The following is a 26,487-nucleotide window of genomic DNA, read 5'->3' on the forward strand; positions in this document are numbered from 1 at the left end:
GCCCCTGGAAGCATGCAAGAGTGCCATCTGGTGGACGAGCACTCACACTGCAGAGAATAAGAGGTCTGAAGAACCTCTGCAGCAACATCATAATGACATTTGTTTGTTTGTTTGTTTGTTTGTTTGTTTATTTTGTCCAAAACATAATGAAGGTTACAGAGGATATACTCATTGTAAAATATATCAATGAAAGAATAGAAGAAAAGATATAGGGAAAGAAGAAGAGATATATGAAGAAATAAGCAACTTGAGAGGATAAGGCAGAACCATGGGATGGGTGGTTCCCGCTTACTCTAATTAAGAAATTATTCAGAGTGGAAGGCATTAAACTGGTGGTGAGTAGAATGGAAAATTATTAAAATTAAAAATATCCATGGAAGACAACTGCGGAAGATATGGGCTGATCGAAATCTGCAGGGCTGCTCCCTCTACTTCTGGATTCCTAGAGAAAGAGGGTCACATTTAAATCTCAGAATGCTTAGGGGGGGATGTGATAGGAATGGCACAGGACCACCACCACGTGCTTCCCAACGAAGCTCTCTAGCTGTGCAAAGCACTTCTTGGGGCATTATTATTATTATTATTATTATTATTATTACAGTATTATTATTATTATTTAGAGTTGTATGCTGCCCCTCTCTGAAGACTCGGGGAGGCTCACAGCATATAATATAAAACAGTAAATACAGAGACAAATCTAATTAATTAAAAAACTACATAAGCTAAAACCCCGATATATTAAAAATCAATCAATCAAATTCAAATCCCAGTCATACGTCACATTTATTGGCCAGGGGGTCTAGATCTAACTGCCCCAAGCCTGGCGACATAAGTGAGTCTTAAGACTCTTGCGAAAGGTCAGGAGGGTGGGGGCAGTGGGAACCTCCGTGGGGAGCTGATTCCAGAGGGCCGGGCCCCCCACAGAGAAGGCCCTTCCCTTTGGTCCCGCCAAATGACATTGTCTGGTTGACGGGACCTGGGGGAGGCCGACTATGGTGGGACCTAACCGGCCGCTGGGATTGATACGGCAGATATTCCTTTGGAATATCAGGCTTTTGATTCATAGGTTAAACTAAACAATAGAATTCCAGAGTTCTTTGCAAAGAGAAGCCTAACTATACCCCTGCTAGGCTGGCATCATATCCCACCAATGTGACAATTGCCTCAATGATGGAGTACACTGCACATGTCCATCTGGCGTTCCCTGGCACTATTTGTTTTTCTCAGAAATCGCCTTTTTCACTGCTTGCTTTTGTGACAAAGGCTTTAGGCAGTCTTGGCTTCGTTGCTTTGCTGACTACAGTATGTTCCAAGTTAAAATGCTTGCCATTTTACTCAAAGGCTGCTGCTAGGAGACAGTCCAGGCTAAGGATTAGTAGACACCAAGCGGGCCAGTTTCCCCTGGGCAGCATATGTTAATCCAAGTAGGAAAAAAAATCATGCAACTGAATAGACTGGATTGTGAAGTTTACTGGAAACAGAACAAAAGTGCGAAGAGAAGGCCAAGGGGGGAAAGGCAACCATAGTTTCTCTCATAGTTTAGTGGCTACAAAATAAATGCGCTCCCCTTCTCCCCTTTTTCTCCTCCGGGTTCAGAAATAAAAGGAGTAATGTTTCTACACAATGCTTGTCCAAAGGCAGAAAGCTAGATGAAACAGCTGAAGAGAAACAACAAAAAACTGAGCCTTTGAGTGGTCACTAAAATATAATCTATGAACTAGGTCTGTCATGATCCAAAAAGATCTTAACAGACTTGAATGCTGGATCCAACCTTACACAATAAATTAAAGATAGATAAAAGTAAGGTATTACACTTAGGCAAGAAAAACCAACTGCTATGTGAAACTTGTTCTAATGCTAGTAACTGTGAGAGGAATTTTGCATTATTGTGGAAAATCGCTTAAATAAATATGAGGCAAAAATGAGCACCCAAAAAAGCCAATGCAATCCTAAACTGCATTAATAGAAGGATAAAACCAACAGCATATAAAGTTCTAGTATCACTTTACAAATCCTTAGTGTAGCCATACTTGGAACTGCATCCCGTTCTCGTCACCACAATATAAAAAAGAGGTTGATACTCTGAAAAAGAACAACAAAAATGATTAGGGGGTTGGAGGCTAAAACGTATGAAGTATGGCTACAGGAATTACATATGTCTAGTCCAATGAAAATAAGCAGTAGGGGAGATAGACATGATAGAACTTTTACAATATTTGAGGGGCTCCTACAAAGTCAAACTACTTTCCAAAGCACCAAAAAGCAAGACTAGAGAATAATCGCTGGAAACTAACCAACCTAGAACGAAGGAAAAAATTCCTAAGATGAACCAATCAACCTAATCAACCAATGGAATAGCTTGCCTTCAAAAGTTGTGAGTGTTCCATCTCTGGAAACTCTCTTAGAGACTGGACGACCATTGGCCTGGAATGATATAGGTCTGAGTTCCATTTTTTTTACTCTATGTTCTATCTTAAAAGTATGTATTCTAAGCACAACAGATGCTACAGTGTATTGCTTATATCCCATGTCTGCTATGGAAAACTATCAAATATGTCTAAAATATTGTAGAACGATCTCTTCCAATCTGGTCAGCACTTTGTTGCTCTCCAGATTTGCTGACGTAGTTCTTTAGAACCTTCATGGATTCTTTTTCTTTTATTTAACAGTATTTATGCAAGTCCATCAATTTTCATAACCTTTTGACTTGATGATGACTAGTGTGCTGACCTAGTTTTCATTTTCTAGTAGCAGAACTTCTTGTACGCAGGGAATAACTTCTAAGGTATACAGTATTGGTAATAAATATAATCCAACTGAAACATATCCAATTCTCGTCATTTCAGTTTGCTAACACCAAAGAAGCCAGTGGATAGTTGAGTCAATTTTTCACTGTTTTCAGTAAGATTTTTCTGATAAAATACAAGAATACCTTACCATTGCCTTCTCCAGCACAATAGGCTTGACTACTGTAATGCTCTCTACATGGGGCTACCTTTGAAAAGTGTTCGGAAACTTCAGATCGTGCAGAATGCAGCTGCGAGAGCAGTCATGGGCTTTCCTAAATATGCCCATGTTACACCAACACTCCGCAGTCTGCATTGGTTGCCGATCGGTTTCCGGTCACAATTCAAAGTGTTGGTTATGACCTATAAAGCCCTTCATGGCACCGGACCAGATTATCTCTGGGACCACCTTCTGCCGCACAAATCCCAGTGACCAGTTAGGTCCCACAGAGTTGGCCTTCTTCGGGTCCCATCAACTAAACAATGTCATTTGGCGGGACCCAGGGGAAGAGCCTTCTCTGTGGCAGCCCCTCTGGAACCAACTCCCCCCAGAGATTAGAATAGCCCCCACCCTCCTTGCCTTTCATAAGCTCCTTAAAACCCACCTCTGCCGTCAGGCATGGGGGAACTGAGATATTCCCTTCCCCCTGGGCCTCTACAACTTATACATGGTATGTCTGTATGTATGATTGGTTTTATAACAAGGGTTTTTAGCTGTTTTAGTACTGGATTGTCACATGCTGTTTTTATCACTGTTGTTAGCCGCCCTGAGTCCACGGAGAGGGGCGGCATACAAATCCAGTAAATAAATAAATAAATGTGAAATAATGCCCATATCTTTGTCACCCAAGTAATCACCCACCTCCAGAATATTTCTATTTTACTGCTACCCAGTGTAAGTGCCTACCTGTTTTAGTTTAGCTGGACAGCTGAAATAACCTTCTTGCTCTGGTGACTCAGCTGGGATTACATCCTCTTGGTAACATTCCCAATGTTCTCTGCTTGTCCCTCCCGGTAACAACACTCTGTCAAGATAAGGAAGCAGTACAGCAGGATTTGAGAATCACAACTGTGTAATCCTGCAAAAAAAATAATAATGGCTCTACCAGTGTTCCCTCTAATTTTTTTTTTTGGGGGGGGGCCGAAAAGTATAGTGTCTGAGTGGCAGTCCCTTTGGGACTGGACGGCACAGAAATAATAAATAAATAAACAAACAAACAAACAAAAAACCCACCCTGTTTTGCCTCAGAGAATTTCAAAATAAAATACTGTACTGTGTGTCTATAACAGTGAGCTCATAATAGGGCAACTCTATCAATATCAAAATGCCACTTAAATAGTTGAGCTACGTAGTTTCAAACTAGATTTTGATGTTCTTTCTCTCTTCCTTACTCCCATTCTTTTTTTCTCTCTTTTCCTTCCTCTCTTTTTTCTATCTGTTTCTCTCTCTTCCTCTCTTCCTCCTTCCCTCTCACGCTTTCCCTCTCGGCTTCTGGGCAGGTTTGGAAAACTCTGAGTTGATGATGATTTTTAAGTGAGCGATTGCTCACTGCTCAGCTTAGAGGGAACTATGGCTCTAGCTTAGATCCTGCAGAGAAGACTGCATAGGCCTGTAAGTGTTTGTTCTTAACTGAGTTAACTTCCATAGATTTATCTAGTGTTTTGAAATCATCTAACTGTCAGGTTATTGACACTGACATCAATACATAGAAACTTGAGACTGAATCTCAGAGGTGTCATGTGATAACTTAATAGGTGGCTTATGCAATCACTTCTGAAGCCAAAAATTAGAGAGGAAGTTTCCCTCCATCCTGCAACTATTGTTATGATAGTGATCCAGCATTTCTGCTCCGACATAAGAGAATGACGAAGTGGCCATATCCAAAACATTGCTCACTTCTTAGCACTTTTCAAAAATATGTAGCCCTTTCCGGTCTTAAAACGATTCCACAAAGTGACTTTAGGTCACACAAGTCGAGGGAAAAGGAAATTGTGATACTTATTATGAAGTGTAAAAGATTCTTAATGAAGTCCTCATGGCATGCTCAGTTTTAGCCATTTGGGGTTTCTCTAGTCTAAAGCAGTGTTTCCCAACCTTGGCAACTTGAAGATATTTGGACTTCAACTCCCAGAATTCCTCAGCCAGCGAATGCTGGCTGGGGAATTCTTGGAGTTGAAGTCCAAATATCTTCAAGTAGCCAAGGTTGGGAAACACTGCTGTAAAGCCTTCTGCAAACTATAGTTCAGAGGCCTTTCTCTCGCTCAGCTCATGTGTGTGCCACCGTCACACACATTTTCACCATCTATGCATACACAGAAGGCTTTGTGCATGTATAAAGGGTAAAAAAAAGAAAATGGCAGAATCTGGGTGGGGCCTTCCGCTGCCGCTGCTACCAATTCTTCAAACCACAGGCAGCCACCGCTATCAGTCAGCCCGAACCAAGCATTTCACCCCTGCTCCAGGGATGCAAATGGCATCAGAGTGCCTTCTGTCCTGTTTCTCTTTTACTAGTATCATGTATATACATATTATATCTTTGTATACCACCAATATGTACGTGACAAAACAAATAAATAAAAAAAATAAAAATAAAATCCATTTCCTGTGTTCCAGAATGTTTTTAAGATTTCTCTTTGTTCTCAGGCTTGTTGTGTTTTTAATTGTTATGGCCGGTTTTGTCTAGGCTGTTATGCTTTGTGGCTAGGTGTATTAAAACTCAGCATTTTGGTTTACTCAATGAACCATAATTAAATAATTCCAAGCTTATGATGATGTAGGACCCAGGTCAGAGCTGAAATCATTTGATGACCACCAAAGGCTGCACTACATACCACTAACTGGCTGACTTATCTACCTTAAAACTATCCTTCCGTATTACTTAACCTGACAAGGTCACCCATAATTCCATGAATCATGACTTCCGGGTTTGCACAATGGATTCAACAAGGTGGCCCTATGGCTAGATACAATGTAGCTAGCAGATAATATTGAATCAGTGGCTGAGTTTGAACTAGCTACTGTATACAAGGTTAAAACAAGATTGCGTAAGTTTTGAGTCCGTGTGTCCTGAAATCCCAAGCTATGTCCTAACCCGCAAAGTGAATCAGGCTTTGGAGCAGAGCAAAATATGGTTGGTTGGTGCACTATATAAACTGGGTTTAGAATTGAGCATGTTGTGTGAACCCAGGACAATAAAGTTATTCTATAACCTATTGTTAAGTGAGAAACCTGTCGAGTTTGGCCGCATTTTAGGACCTTTCTTACCACCGTTAAAATGAATCCGGTGTCCCGTTAACTTTGCTTGCAAAAGAAAGTTGCAAAAAGGGACGGAGTGATCCTGGGATGGTGCAACCAACGTAAGAGTCCAGAAGGAGTTGGGTGGCTTATCAATCAATCAATCAAATAAATAAATAGGAATGAGTTGCCAAGCATCTGGATTTTGATGACATGATTAAGGGGACGCTAGCGAGGCCGTAAGTGTGAAAAAACAGGTGTAAGTCACTTTTTTCAGCGCTGTTGTCACTTTGAATGGTCATTAATGAACAGCTGTAAGTCAAGGAATAATAGCTGGACCATGAGTCCCCTGGCTGGGAGAAAAAGGTGGTTTTGCACAGCCTGGGGCGCCCAATAGGGGGCAGCACAGCCTTTGGAAAACTCTGCTCTTCGCCGCCTTCTACTGGCCGGCCAGGGCGCTGCAGTCCGGGGTCTTCTCCGGCCTTCTGTCATCTGTAGAAGGACCCCGACGCCCGGCCTCAATTCGGCCGCCTCACCGCCTCCATTCGGAGCTGTTCCTTTAAGACCCGGCCTCCAGGCCGCCGCCGCCACCGCCTCCCTTTCCTCCTCCCGACGCGGAAGTGGCCGCTGCCGGGCCTAGCGCGGCTGTTGCTGCCGAGGCTGTTAACGACTTCGCTTCAGGCTGCTATCGCTGGCCTCCTCCGGCCCAGCCAGCCATGCCACCACCGCCACCACCGCCCTCTCCTTCGCCTTCTCCCACGCCGCCGGCGCCTCTGCAGCCCCTGAACAGCTGCGGCCCGTGGGAGATGCGCGAGCGGCTGGGCACCGGCGGCTTCGGCAATGTCCTCCGCTGGCAGCACAAGGTGAGCGGCGGGCCTGACAGGAATTGGCGGGAAAAGGCCGGGAAGAGGGGGAGGGGGAGAGTCTGGTCTGCTCCTGACAGGAATTGGCGGGAAAGGGCCGGGCCGGGAGGGGTGGGAAGAGGGGAGGGGTTTGCCCGCGGGCACCCTCGAGCCACAAGGAGGCTCCTCCCCTGCCCCACTTTTTCTGACCTCCCCCCCCCCCAGGAGAGAAGGTGGCAGAGGGGACTCTGGGTTAGGAGGGGGGTCCCGCCTTTCCCTTCTTTTCTTTTTTCCTTCTTGGCAGACCTTCCTCTTTTTCCTCTTTCTCACTTAGGGATCTGGGGTTTCCTTCCTTTCCTCCGCCTCTGAGAGGAAATAAACTTTCAAAAATCAGCCAGATCAAAATAGAATTTAAAAATATGTGTGTGTGTGTGTGTGTGAGAGAGAGAGAGAGAGAGACTCCGTGTGTCTATCATCTGTCAATCATCTATATCATCTATCATCTATCTTATCTGTCTGTTAATCATCTATCTCTATCATCTACCTTTCTATCTATGTATCATCTTTCTATCTATCCATATCTATCATCTACATCTATCTATCTATCTGTCAATCATCTAAAACTATCATCCATCTATCTATCTGTCAATCATCTATATCTATCATCTATATTATCTACCTCTCTATCATCTACCTTTCTATCTATGTATCATCTTTCTATCTATCCATATCTATCATCTACTTCTATCTATCTGTCAATCATCTAAAACTATTATCTATCACTCTATCATCCATCTATCTATCTGTCAATCATCTATATCTATCATCTATATTATCTACCTCTCTATCATCTACCTTTCTATCTATGTATCATCTTTCTTTCTATCTATCCATATCTATCATCTACTTCTATCTATCTGTCAATCATCTAAAACTATTATCTATCACTCTATCATCCATCCATCTATCTATCTGTCAATCATCTATATCTATATCATCTACCTCTCTATCATCTACCTTTCTATCTATGTATCATCTTTCTTTCTTTCTATCTATCCATATCTATCATCTACTTCTATCTATCTTATCTATCTATCTGTCAATCATCTAAAACTATTATCTATCACTCTATCATCTATCTATCTATCAATCATCTATATCTATCATCTATATTATCTACCTCTCTATCATCTATCTTATCTATCCTATCTTTCTCTATCTTATCTATCAATCATGTATTATCTATCTCTCTATCATATCTATCTGTATCATGTCTTATCTGTCCACTATCCATCCATCCTTCTTGTATTATGCATATCTATTATCTGTTTATAGATGATCTGTCAATCTATCATCTATCCATCAACTCCCCCCTCTATATATAGAGAGACAAACAGAGACAAAGATAATCTATGTATTATACAGTATATAACATGATGTATATGACATGTAAAAATAGCTTTACAGATCTGAGGCCATCTGTGGTTTTGTTTTCAAGCAGACTTGCCTGCATTACTTTCTTTTCTGGCTGATTTATGTGCAATTTCCTCTCTCGATATACGTACTATTTATAGCTCAGGATCCCACAACTTCTCTTCCTTCAGTCTGACGTTGGGCTTTATTAGTTATATTAATAAATAGATTGCTCATTTTCAAAAGACACTGAGCACCTCACAAATAATAAACAGTAAAATAGAAATATAGGGGGAAGTGGAGGAGAAAGTGGAAGTCAGCAAAGGTCATGACAGAAATTACAAACGCAAGTCCATTGAAAAATTACATCAGCTAACGAACACTATGTTTCTCTATTGAAGTAACAACCCAATTTTTTGCAAGAGCTATGTAATAACATTATTCAGACAAGCACAAATGCACTTGGGCAATCCAGTATATCAGAAAAAGGAAATTGATTGCCTATATATCATATTTCAACAAAATGGATATCCATGCAACCTTAACAAAAATGCCTGACAACTGAATCCACTACAGCACAGTCAATACCTCCGGAACCACCTGCTACCGCACGAATCCCAGCGGCCGATAAGGTCCCACAGAGTTGGCCTTCTCCAGATCCCGTCGACCAAACAATGTCGTCTGGCGGGCCCCAGGGGAAGAGCCTTCTCTGTGGCGGCCCCGGCCCTTTGGAATCAACTCCCCCCGGAGATTAGAACTGCCCCCACCCTCCTTGTCTTCCGTAAACTACTTAAGACCCACCTATACCGCCAGGCATGGGGGATTTGAGACATCTTTCCCCCAGGCTTATTATAATTTACGTTTGGTATGTATGTGCTGTTTGGTTTTTAATTATGATAGGGTTTTTAGATTTTTTTTTAATATTAGATTTGTGCCAGTATAATATTGTTTTTAACGTTGTTGTGAGCCGTAGAGGGGCGGCATACCAATCTAATAAATAATAATAATAATAATTATTATTATTATTAATAATACAAGCTATGAAAAGGTGCATATCAAAAACATCTCAGAAATAAATCCATTGCAACTGTGCAGCATCATTTTGGCACCCAAGCCAACCAATGCTCTCCAAAACATAAGTAAACTAAAAAAGAAAGAAAGGAAAATAGGAGTTTTCTCCAATATGAAATGTAAGGACTGACAGCCGCTACGTTGGGCAGACGGGAAGATTACCATCAATGCAAAGTAGCAGTCAAAAGACAAGATTAAAAACACTTCACAAGGGATGGACTTAAAGATAGTTTCAACTGGCAAATTGGAAGCATCCTAACCAGTGATCACCAACTGGTGGCCCATAGATTGCTGGTGGTCCACGAGAAAATTTTGGTGGTCCGCAGAAAAATTATTTGCTTTTTTAATATTGCACTAAATCATGGGTCCTCAAACTAGGCTGGATACGTGCAATGTAGATTAGTGTTGCTGCAGAGTGTCTCCCTATTTGGGGTCTTTTTGTGTGGGTCGGGGAGGGGCGTGCAGCCTCTTGGTGCAGGGCTTTGGGCGAAGGCTGGAAGGAAGCACCACTGGTGGCAAAGAGCCAGAGGGCCTTGTTCCAGTGGGACTGCATCATGGCCTGGAAGCAAAAAAAAAACGGCGAATGGACATTGTGCTGTTTTTGCATTCTGGACACTTCAGAGGAGCTTCCCTGAAGCCCCGGAGTGCAAAAAACACCACAATGGGCTCACCGGATAGGCTTCTCCATAGTTCACTTAAACTAGTCCTAAAGCAATTCGGAAAAATCTGAATAAAAATTATCCCCGTGAATTGGGGGGGGGGGTCAGCTTTCCTGGTGCAAAAGCCTGGGGTGGGAGCGCTGCTTATGCCCTTCAAGGCAGCAGTTTTAAGATTGGGAGTCCCGTGCGCTGAAAGTAGAGCTTGACCTCTTTTTCGGCTGCAGCCGGAAAAAACCCGGAGTAAAAAGAAGGGGGGGGGCACTGAAAGTAAAGTGGGACCTCAGAGTTCCTCCTCACTTGCACAGCCCTCCTCCCCACTGTGTTCAAATATGTACATGTGTTTGCCCTGCGTGGAGTGCTCACCTTCTTAGACCAGACACCGCAGAGCAAAAGGGCTGTGCGGCCAGCCCAACTTTTGCAGAAACCCGGACAATAGGATCCGGATTGCCTGAATCCACTATGACAAGGTGAGGCGGGATTTCCACGCCTGCTGTTATTTATTTATTTATTTATTTTATTAGATTTGTATGCCGCCCCTTTCCGTAAACTCGGGGCGGCTCACAACATAATAAACCAATTTATAACAAATCTAATAATTTACAATTTAAAAATTTAAAGTAGTTAAGAAAACCCCATTTTTAAGCAGACATACCTACAAACATACCATACATAAATTGTATAGGCCCGGGGGAGATATCTCAGTTCCCCCATGCCTGACGACAAAGGTGGGTTTTGAGGAGTTTACGAAAGGCAAGGAGGGTAGGGGCAGTTCTAATCTCTGGAGGGAGCTGGTTCCAGAAGGTCGGGGCCGCCACAGAGAAGGCTCTTTCCCTGGGGCCCGCCAACCGACATTGTTTAGTTGATGGGACCCGGAGAAGGCCAACTCTGTGGGACCTAATCGGTCGCTGGGATTCGTGCAGCAGAAGGCAGTCTCGGAGATATTCTGGTCCAATGCCATGAAGGGCTTTATAGGTCATAACCAACACTTTGAATTGTGACCGGAAATTGATCGGCAACCAATGCAGACTGCGGAGTGTTGGTGTAACATGGGCATTTTTGGGAAAGCCCATGACTGCTCTCGCAGCTGCATTCTGCACGATCTGAAGTTTCCAAACACTCTTCAAAGGTAGCCCCATGTAGAGAGCGTTACAGTAGTCGAGCCTCGAGGTGATGAGGGCATGAGTGACTGTGAGCAGTGAGTCCCGGTCCAAATAGGGCCGCAACTGGTGCACTAGGCGAACCTGGGCAAACGCCCCCCTCGCCACAGCTGAAAGATGGTTCTCTAATGTGAGCTGTGGATCGAGGAGGACGCCCAAGTTGCGGACCATTTCTTGCATTAACACCCGTGTGAACTATACCCTTGCCCACACGTGTCCGGGTGTTCAAAGGACGCTAGGCACAACGATATTTCACAAGCTCCCCCCTACTTTGTCTCTGATATATTTTACCATGCGGCATGACATATGCCTATCAGGTTAGCGGATATAAAGTTAACGTTATGTGTCTATTGAGGGCTGGTTTCTCTAGTGATACATGCCTATGGGGTTAGGAGTGAAAAAAACAGCACAGCCACAAACCGGAAGGGCATTTTTCCAAACTTCTGGTTTGCCTGTTTGACGATTTTTTTTTACGTACTAGGTTTCAGAAAGGCCTGTGCGCATTTGAGGTGGTGGTGTACATGCTTAGGGAGGGAAGGGGTGTGAGCACATCATGCATGGTAGCCCCCACCCCTACCCCTTTTAGCACGCGAACCAAAAAAGGTTCGCCATCACTGGTTTAGGTTCTTCTGCTCGTACAGGGGGTTAGACTAGAAGACCTCCAAGGTCCCTTCCCATTCTATTCTATTCTCAAGAGAGAAAAAACCATCCTGCTACAATATGAAATATCAAAGTAATTATCAAAGGCTGTTGTGATTTCCTCAGATTTAACAAAAAAATTTGATCCCCCTCTAGCACACTGGCAGAGTTCATTCATAATCCATAAAGTAGCTTATAGAGATTTGATGCTGTGATATATTAACTAAGATTTATGTATAAACTTAACCAATGTAGCTTATTTAATATTTATGAAATTTATATAGTAGCCCATCTCAAAGATAAACCATGACTAAAGCATCATGACTTACATGAAATATAAAGCCATCGTAACATTCCTGTTGCAGTTCCTGAGAGTTTAAGTGTCTTCACATTGTATTTTTATTGTTGGTAAAAGAACCAAAAAAAATTCCTCTTTTTATAGGAAACTGGAGAACAAATTGCAATCAAACAATGTCGTCAGGAACTGAGCCTCCGTAACAGAGAAAGATGGTGTTTAGAAATACAGATCATGAAACGGTGAGTAATACTGTAAAACACAACTTTCCACAAACTTTGTGAGAAATAGTCATTTGGTTTAGCAATTATCATGAAGATTATAATCCTGTTCCATAAATATTTATTTAGCCATGTGAAATAGCAAATGACACGGCTAACATGATCCAAAGTTTGGAGCATCCTTGTGCGTCACTTGAAAAAGAATTACTTATTTTAAAAATCTAAGCTTTTGAGATATATTTAAAGCATTAAATATATGCATGCATCAGTTAAAGAGGAAATCTTATTGAGCTGGCAAGGTCCCTACACGAATCTTGGGTGATCATAAAATAACAAGTGAGCTCAGGATCATCAGAAAGCTGAAGGGTGTGCCAAAACAAAACAGAATAGGTCAAAAAATTAATCATATGCCAGATAGAAATACATATAGCATCATTCCAAGTATTTTTATTCTGAGATAGGTCCCACAGAGTTGGCCTTCTCCGGGTCCCGTCGACTAAATAATGTCGTCTGGCGGGACCCAGGGGAAGAGCCTTCTCTGTGGCGGCCCCGACCCTCTGGAACCAACTCCCCCCAGATATCAGAGTTGCCCCCACCCTCCTTGCCTTTCGTAAGCTCCTCAAAACCTACCTCTGTCATCAGGCATGGGGGAATTGAAATTTCTCTTCCCCCTAGGCTTATAGAATTTATACATGGTATGTTCGTATGTATGATTGGTTCTTTAAATTGGGGTTTTTTAGATTATTTTTAATATTAGATTTGTTTACATTGTCTTTTTATTGTTGTTAGCCACCCCGAGTCTTCAGAGAGGGGCGGCATACAAATCTGATTAATAAATAAATTCCAATGTTTCAAAAATTTCAATGGGATTAGAGGGTTGCCTGAATATCAATCTGTTTGAAGTTAGCTCCCTTTATGTTTTTCTCTGGAATATATATATATATATATTTGCTATTTATCTTTAGATCATGTATAAAATACAGTTTTGCTCTTTACTGTGTGGTGGAATTTAATAACTAATTCTGCAGTGTTTCTTTTTCAAAATGATAGTATCTTTAATGAATATACGATCACATGTATTTCTGTATAAATAGTATCATTACTTTTTTGGTAATTCATCTTAAATTATTTTAATCTTGCAATGGTGTGATGGCCTAGAGGTGGAGCTCTCACCTCACAGTCAAGAGGCCATGAGTTCGAGCCTAGGTAGAGGCAGATATTTTTCTCTCTGGACCCACGGAGAACATAATTGCTGAACAAAACTCCACATTGGCAATAGGAAGGGCATCTGGCCAGTAAAACACTCTGCTACTTCCATTCAGTTGCCCAGACTCCACCCTGCAAGGGATTATGGGATCGTTAAATGAAGATGAAGAATGTATGATGTGCAGTCATATTTTTTATATATATACACAGTATTTAATTTGTTTAGGAATACATGGGAATGAAAGTAGAACACAACATGCTTAAAATATTCCCTTAATCTGTATGATAACAGAAAGGATTTAGTATTATTATTATTTATTATTATTATTATTATTATTATTATTATTATTATTATTATTAATTAGATTTGTATGCCATCCCTCTCCGAAGACTCGGGGCGGCTCACAACAGTAATAAAAACAAAATAGTAGTGGAACAAATCTAATATTAAAAAACATAAAACCCTATCATTATTTAAAAAACCAACCAGCACATTCATACCAAACATAAAACAAAGTATAAAAAAGCCTGGGAGAAAGGTGTCTCAAGTCCCCCATGCCTGGCGGTATAAGTGAGTCTTGAGTAGTTTATGAAAGACAGGGAGGGTGGGGGCAGTTCTAATATCCGGGGGGAGTTGGTTCCAGAGGGCCGGGGCCGCCACAGAGAAGGCTCTTCCCCTGGGGCCCGCCAAATGACATTGTTTAGTCGACAGGATCCGGAGAAGGCCAACTCTGTGGGACCTTATCGGTCGCTGGGATTTGTGCGGTAGCAGGCGGTTCTGAAGGTACAAGAGTGCTGCTGGCATAGGCTAATGATGTGAGCAGAGGATTAAAATGATAAAGAGCCTGCTCTTGGATGTGTCCCACAATCCTTTGCAAAGTTACAGCTCTCAAGAATTCTGTATTAGCCACTTAACATACAGGCATGCAATAAAGCCGCTGCTTTAAAGTTGCGTGCCAGGTGTTCCCAAGCTTTTGTGTATTCTCCATGTGTCCCTTTTATTTCTCATAGCCTAAATCACCCAAATGTGGTGGCTGCCCGGGATGTTCCAGAAGGGATGCAAAATATTGCGCCCAACGACTTGCCCCTGCTGGCTATGGAATATTGCCAAGGAGGAGACCTCAGAAGGGTGAGTCTTTCGGAACCTACGTTGTCGCGTGTCAGAAAGAAATGAACTGTCTAGAGCAGTGATTTTCAACCTTTTTTGAGCCGCGGCACATTTTTTACATTTACGAAACCCTGGGGCACATTGAGCGGGGCGGGGGGGGGGGAGTGGCTAAAAAAAGTATGGACAAAAAAATTCTCTCTCTCTCTCTTCCTCCCTATCGCTCTATTTCTCTCTCCCTCTTTCTCTCCCTTCCTTCCTCTTTCTTTCTCTCTCCATCCCTCTTTCTTTCTCTTCCTTCCTCTCTTTTTTGCTCTCTTTCTCTCTCCCTCCCTACCTCCCTCTATGTCTTTCTCTCTCTCTTCTTCCCTCCCTCTCTTTCTCTCTCTCTCTTGCTTTCTTTCTCTCTCTTGCTCTCTCTCTTTCTCTCTCTTGCTTTCTTTCTCTCTCTCGCTCTTTCTCTCTCTTGCTTTCTTTCTCTCGCTCTCTTGCATTCTTTCTCTTTCTCTCTCTCTCTCTCTTGCTTTCTTTCTCTCTCCGAGTTTCGCGGCACACCTGACCATGTCTCACGGCACACTAGTGTGCCGCGGCTCACTGGTTGAAAAACACTGATCTAGAGTGCAGTTGGGGTCTTGGCCTGAAACTCTGAAAGGGGTCTAGAATGACATTATTGAACCTTGACAACTTTTAAGATCTCTGTTAGAAAAAGAGGTAGACACATACCACTTTGGCTTCTCCCTAGCACGATGGTTTTGTGCAAAAGGGAAATTAAATTATCCGACATTGTTAAATGACTTTAAAAAATACCTTTCTAATTCTTTATAAGTTGAGATCTGCAAGGCCAATCTAATGAAACCAGTCTGAAAACTGGTAGTGGTTTGAAGGAGTTAAAATCAATTTCATTGTTGTGCAAAGCGTAGAACTTTTTTTGTAATTGTTGTTTTGGCTATTTCTTAAAATGAAAGCAAACATTAAAGAATGGGTTACTTTCTGTTTTGGTAAGCAAAGCTGAATGTTCCTGGATGTGAGAAAGCCCTTTTCAAAGATCCATCTTCAAGGCCAGGGCATCCTGGAAGGATTTTTTGTTCCCTCAGTTTTGGTTCACTCTTTACATGACTCAGACAGAAGGTTTACTCGGGATGGAAGAATAAACGTTAAACGGTAGAAAGAAGAAACAAATGAAATTGAGAAGATGGCGTTGACTACAAACATGCTTTTCCAGTTCTGAATTATCTCTGGATTCCTTGGGGCTACTCTTCCAAAAGAGGTTAAGCAAATTTGGTTTCTCTCTCCAAAAACCGAATCCCATAGCGGTCACAGAGGTGGGTTCCTCCTGGTAAGGACCGCTGGTGACATCATTATATTGTCACAGATCGGTTTGGTCAGCACCGGTCCGTGCGCACCACACCATCTTTCTTCTTCTTCTTCTTCTTCTTCTTCTTCTTCTTCTTCTTCTTCTTCTTCTTCTTCTTCTTCTTCTTCTTCCTCTTCTGAGCATTTGCAGAAGCCAAGTTTCTGGCACTGTGCATATGGTTGCCACCTGTTTTTGGCTTTTTAAAAAAAAAAATATTTATTTATTCTTCTGAGCATGAGCAGAAGGTGAGTTTCTGCCACTGCATGCATTCACCATCTTGTTTTCGGCTTATTTATTTCTTGGCACTGTGAATGCGCGCACACTTCACACATACGCGCCCACGAGGCACGCCCACATAGCGTGAGAGGAAGCAAACCAGCAGCAAGGTAAATTAGAACCCATCCGAGTGGTCAGCTATATATTCAGTAATATTCTCATGACTGGCTGATTCCCAAAGTATACGCCCGTATAATGTAGTCCCCAACATGGCCAGTTATAACAATTAAATCAGTGGAACCGCTTGTCTCAAGAAGTTATGGGTGCTCCAAAGAAGAGATTGGACAATCATTTGTCTAAAATGATAGTGGGCAGTGTGTCGGATGTCCAGCTAGTGAATCCAGAAAAAGAAACTATTGGGACATTATTTTACCAAGAGTATAAAACTTTACTGAATAAACCACATTGGCACAGAAGAAGTAAACCCAGCTCTGGTTTTCCCACGCAAAAGCAAACATAGTTGGTTTCTCTCTACACGTTACCTACGATCCAAAATGTCCACCAATCACCCTTGTTCATTTTTTAAATGGGAAACGGTCTGCAGTGCTGGGTGTCCTTGGGATGCCAGCCTTGAATATCCCTGCGGCAAAAAAAGGATGTTCAGCCCCACACCCCACACCCCGGCATCGCTCCGTGCCCCTTCAGGGGGACCCGCCCCACTATTTGAGAAACACTGCAATAGGCAGAGATGAGTGAAAACATTGGAGGCTGGGGGCAACAAATGAAGAATGAAATTCTGGGGAGAAAATATCTCTATTTGTTTGTCAGGAGGTCAGAACTGGAATATCACTAGGTGTGCCAGAATTTAGGCCAACAATCTGATAATAGTGTGCAGTAGGTCAGTTACAATTTTCCTCCCCAACTATAAATAAATTCAGTATATCTCATGTTAGCATGAGTTGGCTGTATTGCAGTAGGTTGGTACATTAATTGTGCCAGATCACTTTTTCCCCTCTGAAGTGGAAAATAAATACTGTGTAAAATGTTTCAGTATTTTTATCTCATCTCTCAGATTCCACTTTCTGATGAATGAATCAATCCTTGCAGCTTTTCCTCTGGAGACTTTTATACATCCTTGTTCCCTTATTGGAAAAATAATAATAATAATAATAATAAACCCTTTATAAAAGATAATATTCTAATCTGCAAAACATAACGACCAGAGATTAAAGTGTGACGAACGTTGGGTTTTTTAAAAAAAATTCATCCTTTTCTAAGGAGGGTTGTGGAAAGTATTACGCAATGTGATTTCCAGTTGTCAAATAAGAGAAATGCATACTATTTGCTTCATTAAAGCAGGACTGAGAACTAAACTTCAGTTGTTGCAAAATTTGCAAGAACCTCAGTGGTGCAGTGGTTAGAGTACAGTACCGCAAGCTACTTCTGCTGATCACCGGCTGCCAGCAGTTTGGCAGTTCGAATCTCAGTAGGCTCAAGCTTGACTCAGCCTTCCATCCTTCCAAGGTGGGTAAAATGAGGACCCAGATTGTTGAGGGCAATAGGCTGACTCTCTGTAAACCGCTTATTGAGAGCTGTAAGCACTGTGAAGCAGTATATAAGTCTTAATGCTATTGCTATTCTGCTAGGACAGCAACCCCCAACCTTTGGGGCACCAGGAACTGGTGTATTACAAAAGGCAACTGCATTTTAAAGCTGCTTTGGGACCACTATGGCCTGGATGATTGAGAATCTCTATAGACATTTAGACTGGATATAGCTCTGAAAGTCAGTGCTGGAACTGTTATTTATTAGCTGACAGTCTCTCCTTGTAGAACTAAGTGCTAGATTCATGGAAAATAAAACCAAACACTGTAGCCAAATAATTTTAGTTTTATTTTCCATGAACCTATAACTTAGTTCTACAAGGGGAGACTACCTAACTACTGAAGGACACTGTAAAATGCAAAACTCAGAGTCTTTTAGTAGTTAGGTAGCATATAAGTCCAAATAAATAAATAATAAATAACCAAACAAATAAACCTGCATAAAGATACATTATTTTCTCGTTCTTCCATAGCATCTGAACCAGTTTGAGAATTGCTGTGGCCTGCGTGAGAAAGAAATTCTTATTTTATTAGCAGATATTGGTAAGTATCAGATACTGTGGGTCAAAATCTAAAGGTGTGGAATCCCAAGGAGTGGATTAAGGTTGGCAGAGCGGGGCTGAAACAGTTCCAAGGTTGGCCATATTTCAAGAGAGGCCTGCCAGAGGAGCCTATGGAAAAAACCACACGTATTAAGAGCGCCGTATTTACAGTATGACAATTGCTTTCATGCTGTTGGTTCAGCACAATCGGTTTAGCAGATTTGAAATCTATTTTGTGTCCCTCCTTTTCAGTTTATGACGATCCAAGCTCACAGTTGGAGTCATGCTTCAGAATGAAGGCAAATGTATACGTGTCCCAGGATAATTTTGCAGGATCCAATCTGGGTCACTCACTGGGACCAGAGCTCTTGTCTTCCAAGCCCTTTAACTCGTGCTGGAGCCCATCTTCAGGGAACTTCTCCCTACAAGAATGTGTGTTTGGGCTGTTCTGTGCATTTATGTGGTGCCTGGTTGAGTGAGATTTCCTACTAGTTGATTAGTGTGTTGATGGCTAGCTATTGGCTGTTGCATCCTTGTGCTGCCAAGTCCTTTGCTCCCAAGTACCTGACAAGCTGGTGGTAAATCAGCCCTCCTGTTGACTGACAAGCTAAGCCCGTTTCTCAAGAGTCAATCATTTCTCTGGCTATCTTTGTACCTGCTCAGCCAACAATCTTAGTACCTGCGAAACTGAATATTGTCCTTGTTCATTGCAGTGTGAGGCTACCAATGAGTTTGGCTCTCCTTGTCTGACTGCTCGCTTGTGTTCTTCATCTATCCTACCTACAGGGTGTCGAGGAAACCTGGAAAACAGGGAAATCAGGAAATTATCAGGGAAATCAGCGGTTTGGGATATATCAGGAAATTATCAGGGAATTCGTGGAAAAAAATGGGATAAATCAGGGAAAAAAACAAACTGTATTAAAATGTTTAAAAGTTAGGGAAACATCATGTAAAAAAACCCCGGATCGCACTGCCTGGCAGAGTCAAGCAAAAATTAGCATAACTGGGGCAACAACTTGCTTCCTCAGCTACTGATATTTCTCCATGGCTTAGCCATTTGGTATGACGTCATCTACGACTGTGCCTTAACTAGATCGCAAGTTACAGGGAAATGTCAGGGAATTTCAAAATGCTTTCCCCCTGGACACCCTATACATAGTCCCAGGGGTGATCCATACAGGGGATCCGCTAGATTACATTGGAAGTATCTCCCTCCTCCAAGCAATCTTTGCAATGAGTGATTTGTCCTGGGAAATCTAAACCTCTGGCCCCAGGGAACGACCTAGATTAGGTCCTGGAATCAAGCTTCTCTCCACATCCATCTTTCCTCAAAACCTAAGCATACCCAGATTCTTCCGTTTCTCCACGCAAGGCATCGTTTTTGTTCCTCTGACCTTTTCTTAACCTGTTTCAGTTTGTCCAAAAACGCAGTGGAGTGTTTGTTTAATATGACAGAGTTGGTTGAAAGTATTTTTTTCCCCATCAACATTAGCTTCAGCCCTCCGTTACCTTCATGAGAACAGAATCATTCACCGAGACCTGAAACCAGAGAACATAGTTTTGCAACAAGGTGAAGAGAGGGTGAGTAAGATTCCTCTGGTACATTTCCTCATTCCTCATAAAATTTCAGGAAGTTAAACATAGTTCTTCTGTCAAATATGTGCCATCTAGGGCAGTGGTTCTCAACTTGGGGTTCAGGACTCCTTTGGGGGTCAAACGGCCATTTAACAGGGGTCACTTAAGACCCTGGGAAAAGACAAATTTCCCAGGGTATTAGCAACTAAAGCTTCTATTCTGGCACCTTGGAACATATTTTTACAATCCAACCAGTCAGGCGTTTACCCTCTGACCTTCCTGCCAATCAGCTTCAAGCTCTATTGGGAGAACTGCGCTAGGCTTATGGTTGGGGGTCACCACAACATGAGGAACTGTATTAAGGGGCCGCAGCATTAGAAAGGTTGAGAACCACTGATCTAGGGGTAAGGCTGGGGATGGCTTTCATTCACTCTCAGAGATTGACCTCTTATATTTACTCAAAAAACCCAGAAGGAAATAAAGTCCTTTGCTTAATTAACTAATTCACAGTTTCTCAACCTCAACAAGTTTAAGATGGGTGAACTTTGTCGGTTGGCGGGTCCCAGGGGAAGAGCCTTCTCTGTGGCGGTCCCGACTCTCTGGAACCAGCTCCCCCCAGAGATTAAAACTGCCCCTACCCTCTTTACCTTTCGTAAACTCCTCAAAACCCACCGGCATGGGGGAATTGAGATATCTCCCCCGGGCCTATATAATTTATGTATGGTATGTTTGTAGGTATGTCTGCTTAAAAATGGGGTTTTCTTAACTACTTTAAATTTTAAAATGTAAATTATTAGATTTGTTATGAATTGTTTTATTATGTTGTGAGCCGCCCCGAGTCTACGGAAAGGGGGGGCATACAAATCTAATAAATAAATAAATAAATAAACTCCCCAAATTCCCCAATCAGAGTTCTGAGATTGAAGTCCACCCATCTCTGGGTGGCCTAAACAATACTTTCAGGGTTGCTTTCTTTGAGTTGTGTACAAAGGGTTTAGGAGCCCTTTTCAGTCAATTATTGGCTTGTTGCATAGTGTGTTTTGAATTGTGTATAGTGTTGTATGGTGAGGTACTGCAACAGAAAGTCTTTACAAGGTACACTGGATGGAGAGCTTGCTTTTCAGTTTTACTGGGCACACTTTTTTTTGTGGATATTTTTTCCAAATTCAACCGTGCATTACTCCTAAGTCCCATCCCTCCCTTCCTGTAGCAGGAAAAGGCTGGGATTTTAGACAAACCTGTCATCTTGCATTTAATTGTATCTTTCCAGGCGGGTGATTGTTTTCAATAATTTATGCACCACTTTTCTTTAAGGGTTTACAGTAAAATACAGTTGTATTTATACAAGACATTGATTCTAATTTATTGAATGATCTACAGTAGTCTGTGTCTATTCTGAACTGCAAAACATGGTTTACCAATCATATTAGCTGATTATACACAACTTTTTAAATAATAATCCAGAGATGTAATTATTAATAATAATAATCGTCTGGGTTGAGTGAACCCAAGACATTAAATTGCATCTATGTCTCCCAGCATTCTTAGCACGCTCACATATGTCATTGTTGTGTTTTTCTTCAGTTAATACATAAGATCATTGACTTGGGCTATGCCAAAGAGCTGGATCAAGGTAGCCTTTGCACATCCTTCGTTGGGACTTTGCAGTATCTGGTAAGCATTCTTTCAGAGTAAGTACTGGGGCTTTCAGAATTGTACAATGAGATTTCTCATAGTAAGAACAAAAAGAGCAGTGGTGGTACAGTGGTTAGAATGTGGTACTGCAGGCTACTTCTGCTGATTGCCATGAGTTCTGCTCAAGGTTCACTCAGCCCTCCATCCTTCCGAGGTTGGTCAAATGAGGACCCTGATAGTTGGGGTCAATAGGATGGCTCTGTAAACCACATAGAGAGGGCTGTAAAACACCGAGAAGCAATATATAAGTGCTATTGCTAAAGTTAAAGAAGTCCCTGCGGATTTTGCTCCACTAATCGTTGCCGTCTAACTCAATGGCTTTGAAATAGACCATCTGCTCAACCCCCTAAAGACGGCCTATTTCAAGGCCATTGAGTTAGAGCTGTCCAAAGATGTTTCCCCGGTCATATAGCCAGCATGAGGTCACAGAGCACTGTTGGTACCTATTTATCTACATGTTTATCTACATGTTATCTGTATGTGCATTTGCATGCTTTTGAACTGCTAGGAGCTGGGGTGAGGATGGGAAGACACACCCATTGTGTGGCGCTCGGGACTCAAATCTGGGCTGCAGGCTTTCCAGCCGACAATCCCAAGTGGCTTAACTGCTCAGCCACCCCACTGCCCTGAAGAATGTGAGAAGCGTATTGAATTTGAGATGAACAGGTGGCTAGGATCATGCTGTGGGAAAGCATTTCAGTTATGACCTGTAAATGTTCGTCTTCCTGAGAGAGACCAGTGGATTTTTCACCGTATACAGTATTATCTGGTTCGCAGTGATTTTATTTGTCTCTTATAGATAATAAAATGAACAGAGCCCTCCCAGCCCACCTCTTCTTCCTCTATAGATTTATCTTACCATGGTCCAATTCATTTTAATGTAATAAACATTGGAATGGGACTTATTTTCAGTTAGGGTACATTCCTGTATCCACCGAATCTTCTTTAAAATCTTTTAAGATCTTCTTTTAAGACAGTCGCTTTCTTCTCCTTCCCCTATAAAGTCGGAGCCTTGTAAGAACAATGGATGGGTGAGGACCCACAAAAGGAAATAGTTTTTGATACGACAGTCACGGAATTTACTACCGTACTATAAACTACAATAGAGGTCTTCAAACTTGGCAACTAAGACATGTGGACTTCAACTCCCAGAATTCTCCAGCCAGCATAGCTTCATAGAAACATAGAAACATAGAAGACTGACGGCAGAAAAAGACCTCCTGGTCCATCTAGTCTGCCCTTATACTATTTTCTGTATTTTATCTTAGGATGGATATATGTTTATCCCAGGCATGTTTACATTCAGTTCCTGTGGATTTATCTACCACGTCTGCTGGAAGTTTGTTCCAAGGATCTACTACTCTTTCAGTAAAATAATATTTTCTCACGTTGCTTTTGATCTTTCCCCCAACTAACTTCAGATTGTGCCCCCTTGTTCTTGTGTTCACTTTCCTATTAAAAACACTTCCCTCCTGGACCTTATTTAACCCTTTAATATATTTAAATGTTTCGATCATGTCCCCCCTTTCCCTTCTGTCCTCCAGACTATACAGATGGAGTTCATTAAGTCTTTCCTGATACGTTTTATGCTCAAGACCTTCAACCATTCTTGTAGCCCGTCTTTGGACCCGTTCAATTTTGTCAATATCTTTTTGTAGGTGAGGTCTCCAGAACTGAACACAGTATTATTCCAAATGTGGTCTCACCAGCGCTCTATATAGCGGGATCATAATCTCCCTCTTCCTGCTTGTTATACCTCTAGCTATGCAGCCAAGCATCCTACTTGCTTTCCCTACCGCCTGACTGCACTGTTCACCCATTTTGAGACTGTCAGAAATCACTACCCCTAAATCCTTTTCTTTTGAAGTACTGTATTTGCTAACACAGAACTGCCAATACAATACTCAGATTGAGGATTCCTCTCTCTCTCTCTCTCTCTTCCCCCCCCCCCCTGCAAGTGCGGTGTGTAAACATAGTACGGTAATAAATTCCGTGACTGTCGTATCAGACGCTATTTCCTTTTGTGCGTTCTCGCCCATCCATTGTTCTTAAAAGGCTCGGGCTTTATAGGGGTGGAGAAGGAAGCGACGGTCTCAAAAGTTCTCCCTTTTAAAGAAGATTCGGTGGATAGAGGAATGCATCCTAAGTGAAAATAACTCCTATTCCAATCGTTGCTTCTGATTTCTGTGTAGACAAGTATGGGATTGCATTGGTTGCCAGCTTTGTGTTTTACTGTTCTAGGCTCCAGAGCTGCTAGAACAACAGAAATACACGGTCACGGTGGATTACTGGAGCTTTGGTACGCTGGCTTTTGAGTGCATAACTGGTTTCCGACCTTTCCTTCCCAGCTGGCAACCAGTACAATGGTAATTCAGACATCTTGTAACTTGGAGTTGCTATTACAGGTAGCCTGGATTTATTATCAGTTATGGCCATTTTAAATTACGATGGGCCAAAAATGAATGATTTATGGCCTGTGAAGCACTTTTCTGGCTATTGTGAAATGTCACACACACACACACACACACACACACACACACACACACACCGGGACCAATCATCCTTGCATTTTGGACTCACCTGTATGTCTGGTTGTAGTGTCCCAAACTCACATGGCAATGATTTGTGATGTGTTTTGCCAGTTTCTGACATAAAACAGGAAAGAGTTAACAACTGCCACGAAGATTTCAAAATGGATCTGGGCACACGGGTTCCTCCACTTACAACTATCACTGGAAAATATATCCTGATTGCAGTCATAAGTTGAGGACTGTGTCAGAGAGTGATATAGTACAGTGGTTAAAGTGCTGTATTAGAATTAGGCTGAGATCTGACTCCTTGGGCCCCTTTGGCTCAGTGGATCCCTTTCAGCCCAGCTATTAGAGATTGGCTATTTTGCAAAGAAATTGGAGGCAGGAATGCTCCATGTTTGCTCCTGCAGAAAAGTAAGATATGAATGGCGTCCTGACAATCTTGGAAAACATAACACTTTCCCCACACCTTGATTTGAGGTTGCTTCTGACCCTTCTGTAGGTCATTTGTTTGTTTTGGTTGTTTCCTTTTAAGTATCTGTGATTGGTATTTTTTATTTTTGTACTTGAAATATAAACTGACCAGACTCATTTGCAGTTTGTTTGTTTATTCAGAAGCACTGTGATTAAAATATACTGTTCAAAAAAATAAAGGGAGCACTCAAATAACACATCCTAGATCTGAATGAATGAAATACTCTCATTGAATGAATGAAATATTCTCATTGAACGAATGAAATATTCTCATTGAATGAATGAAATATTCTCATTGAACGAATGAAATATTCTCATTGAATGAATGAAATATTCTCATTGAACGAATGAAATATTCTCATTGAATGAATGGGGTCGTGATTTCTGACAGACTCAAAATGGGGGAGCAGTGTGGTCGGGCAGTAGGAAAAGCAAGTAGGATGCTTGGCTGCATAGCTAGAGGTATAACAAGCAGGAAGAGGGAGATTGTGATCCCCTTATATAGAGCGCTGGTGAGACCACATTTGGAGTACTGTGTCCAGTTCTGGAGACCTCACCTACAAAAAGAGATGGACAAAATTGAACGGGTCCAAAGACGGACTACAAGAATGGTGGAAGATCTAAGCATAAAACGTATCAGGAAAGACTTAATGAACTCAATCTGTATAGTCTGGAGGACAGAAGGAAAAGGGGGGACATGATCGAGACATTTAAATATGTCAAAGGGTTAAATAAGGTCCAGGAGGGAAGTGTTTTTTAATAGGAAAGTGAACCCAAGAACAAGGGGACACAATCTGAAGTTAGTTGGGGGAAAGATCAAAGGCAACATGAGAAAATATTATTTTACTGAAAGAGTAGTAGATCCTTGGAACAAACTTCCAGCAGATGTGGTTGGTAAATCCACAGTAACTGAATTTAAACATGCCTGGGATAAACATAGATCCATCGTAAGATAAAATACAGGAAATAGTATAAGGGCAGACTAGATGGACCAGGAGGTTTTTTTCTGCCATCAGTCTTCTATGTTTCTGTGAAATATTCTCATTGAATGAATGAAATATTCTCATTGTTGTGTACAAAGTTGAATGCGCACAACATGTGAAATTGATTGTCAATCAGTGTTGCTTCCCAAGTGGACACTTTGATTTCACTGAGGTTTGATTTACTTGGAGTTATATTGCGTTGTTTAAGGGTTCCCTTTATTATTTTTGAGCAGTGTATAAAATACAAGATTGAAATGTGTCCAAGTGAAATAGATGTTGCCCAGAAACTAGCAACACGCTTAATGGCCGATGCACACAGCCATTGAGATGAACACTGTTGACAGAATAGATTCAAGTTCATAAAAGCTTTTTGACACAATACATTTATTAGCTTTTATTAAAGGAGCAGAGACCTATGCTGCACTGAAATCTCTTAACATACGGACCTCCCTCTGTTCTCTTAGGCATGCGAAAGTCCGACAGAAGAGTGAGCTGGACATTGTTGTTTTTGAAGATTTGTCCGGAGAAGTGAAATTTTCTAACAAATTGCCCTATCCTAACAATTTAAATAGGTAAGGTGTTATATGAAGTTCAAAGAAATTCAGTTTTGCATTCAATACTGCATTCAGTTTTGGTTGCCTTGATATAAAAAAGGATGTTGAGACTCTAGAAAGACTGCTGAGAAAAGCAACAAAGGTGATTAGAGGACTGGAGGGTTTTTAACTGTTTTAATATTGGATTGTCATATGCTGTTTACTACTGTTGTTAGCTGCCCTGAGTCTACGGAGAGGGGCGCCATACAAATCCAATCCAATCAAATAAAAACATATGAAGAACCGTTGCAGGAACTGGGTATGTCTAATTTAATGAAAAGAAAGGATTAG

At 41.7% G+C, this 26,487-nt stretch overlaps 1 protein-coding gene and 1 long non-coding RNA gene across 2 annotated transcripts in view; one reads left to right on the forward strand and one right to left on the reverse strand.

Annotated features, from left to right (window-relative positions):
- Positions 1-248: 248 nt before the first annotated feature.
- LOC139174858 (uncharacterized) lies at positions 249-6,178 on the reverse strand. Its single transcript, XR_011560438.1, has 4 exons — positions 6,052-6,178; positions 3,694-3,811; positions 2,031-2,082; positions 249-442 (listed from the first exon to the last, which is right to left on the reverse strand). It is a non-coding gene; the product is annotated as an uncharacterized lncRNA (long non-coding RNA).
- Positions 6,179-6,376: 198 nt separating this feature from the next.
- The window catches only part of IKBKB (inhibitor of nuclear factor kappa B kinase subunit beta), a 38,242-nt gene continuing 18,131 nt past the window's right edge, over positions 6,377-26,487 (forward strand). Inside the window, exons 1-8 of the mRNA XM_070765501.1 lie at positions 6,377-6,884; positions 12,245-12,339; positions 14,536-14,653; positions 18,277-18,346; positions 19,838-19,926; positions 21,505-21,594; positions 23,857-23,981; positions 26,068-26,175. Of these exons, the coding sequence (XP_070621602.1) occupies positions 6,738-6,884; positions 12,245-12,339; positions 14,536-14,653; positions 18,277-18,346; positions 19,838-19,926; positions 21,505-21,594; positions 23,857-23,981; positions 26,068-26,175 (842 nt within the window). The 5' untranslated portion in view covers positions 6,377-6,737. The remainder of the gene's footprint in view (positions 6,885-12,244; positions 12,340-14,535; positions 14,654-18,276; positions 18,347-19,837; positions 19,927-21,504; positions 21,595-23,856; positions 23,982-26,067; positions 26,176-26,487) is intronic.

This window comes from Erythrolamprus reginae, chromosome 12 (assembly GCF_031021105.1).
Source record: "Erythrolamprus reginae isolate rEryReg1 chromosome 12, rEryReg1.hap1, whole genome shotgun sequence".
In the NCBI taxonomy this organism is placed as follows: domain Eukaryota; kingdom Metazoa; phylum Chordata; class Lepidosauria; order Squamata; family Dipsadidae; genus Erythrolamprus; species Erythrolamprus reginae.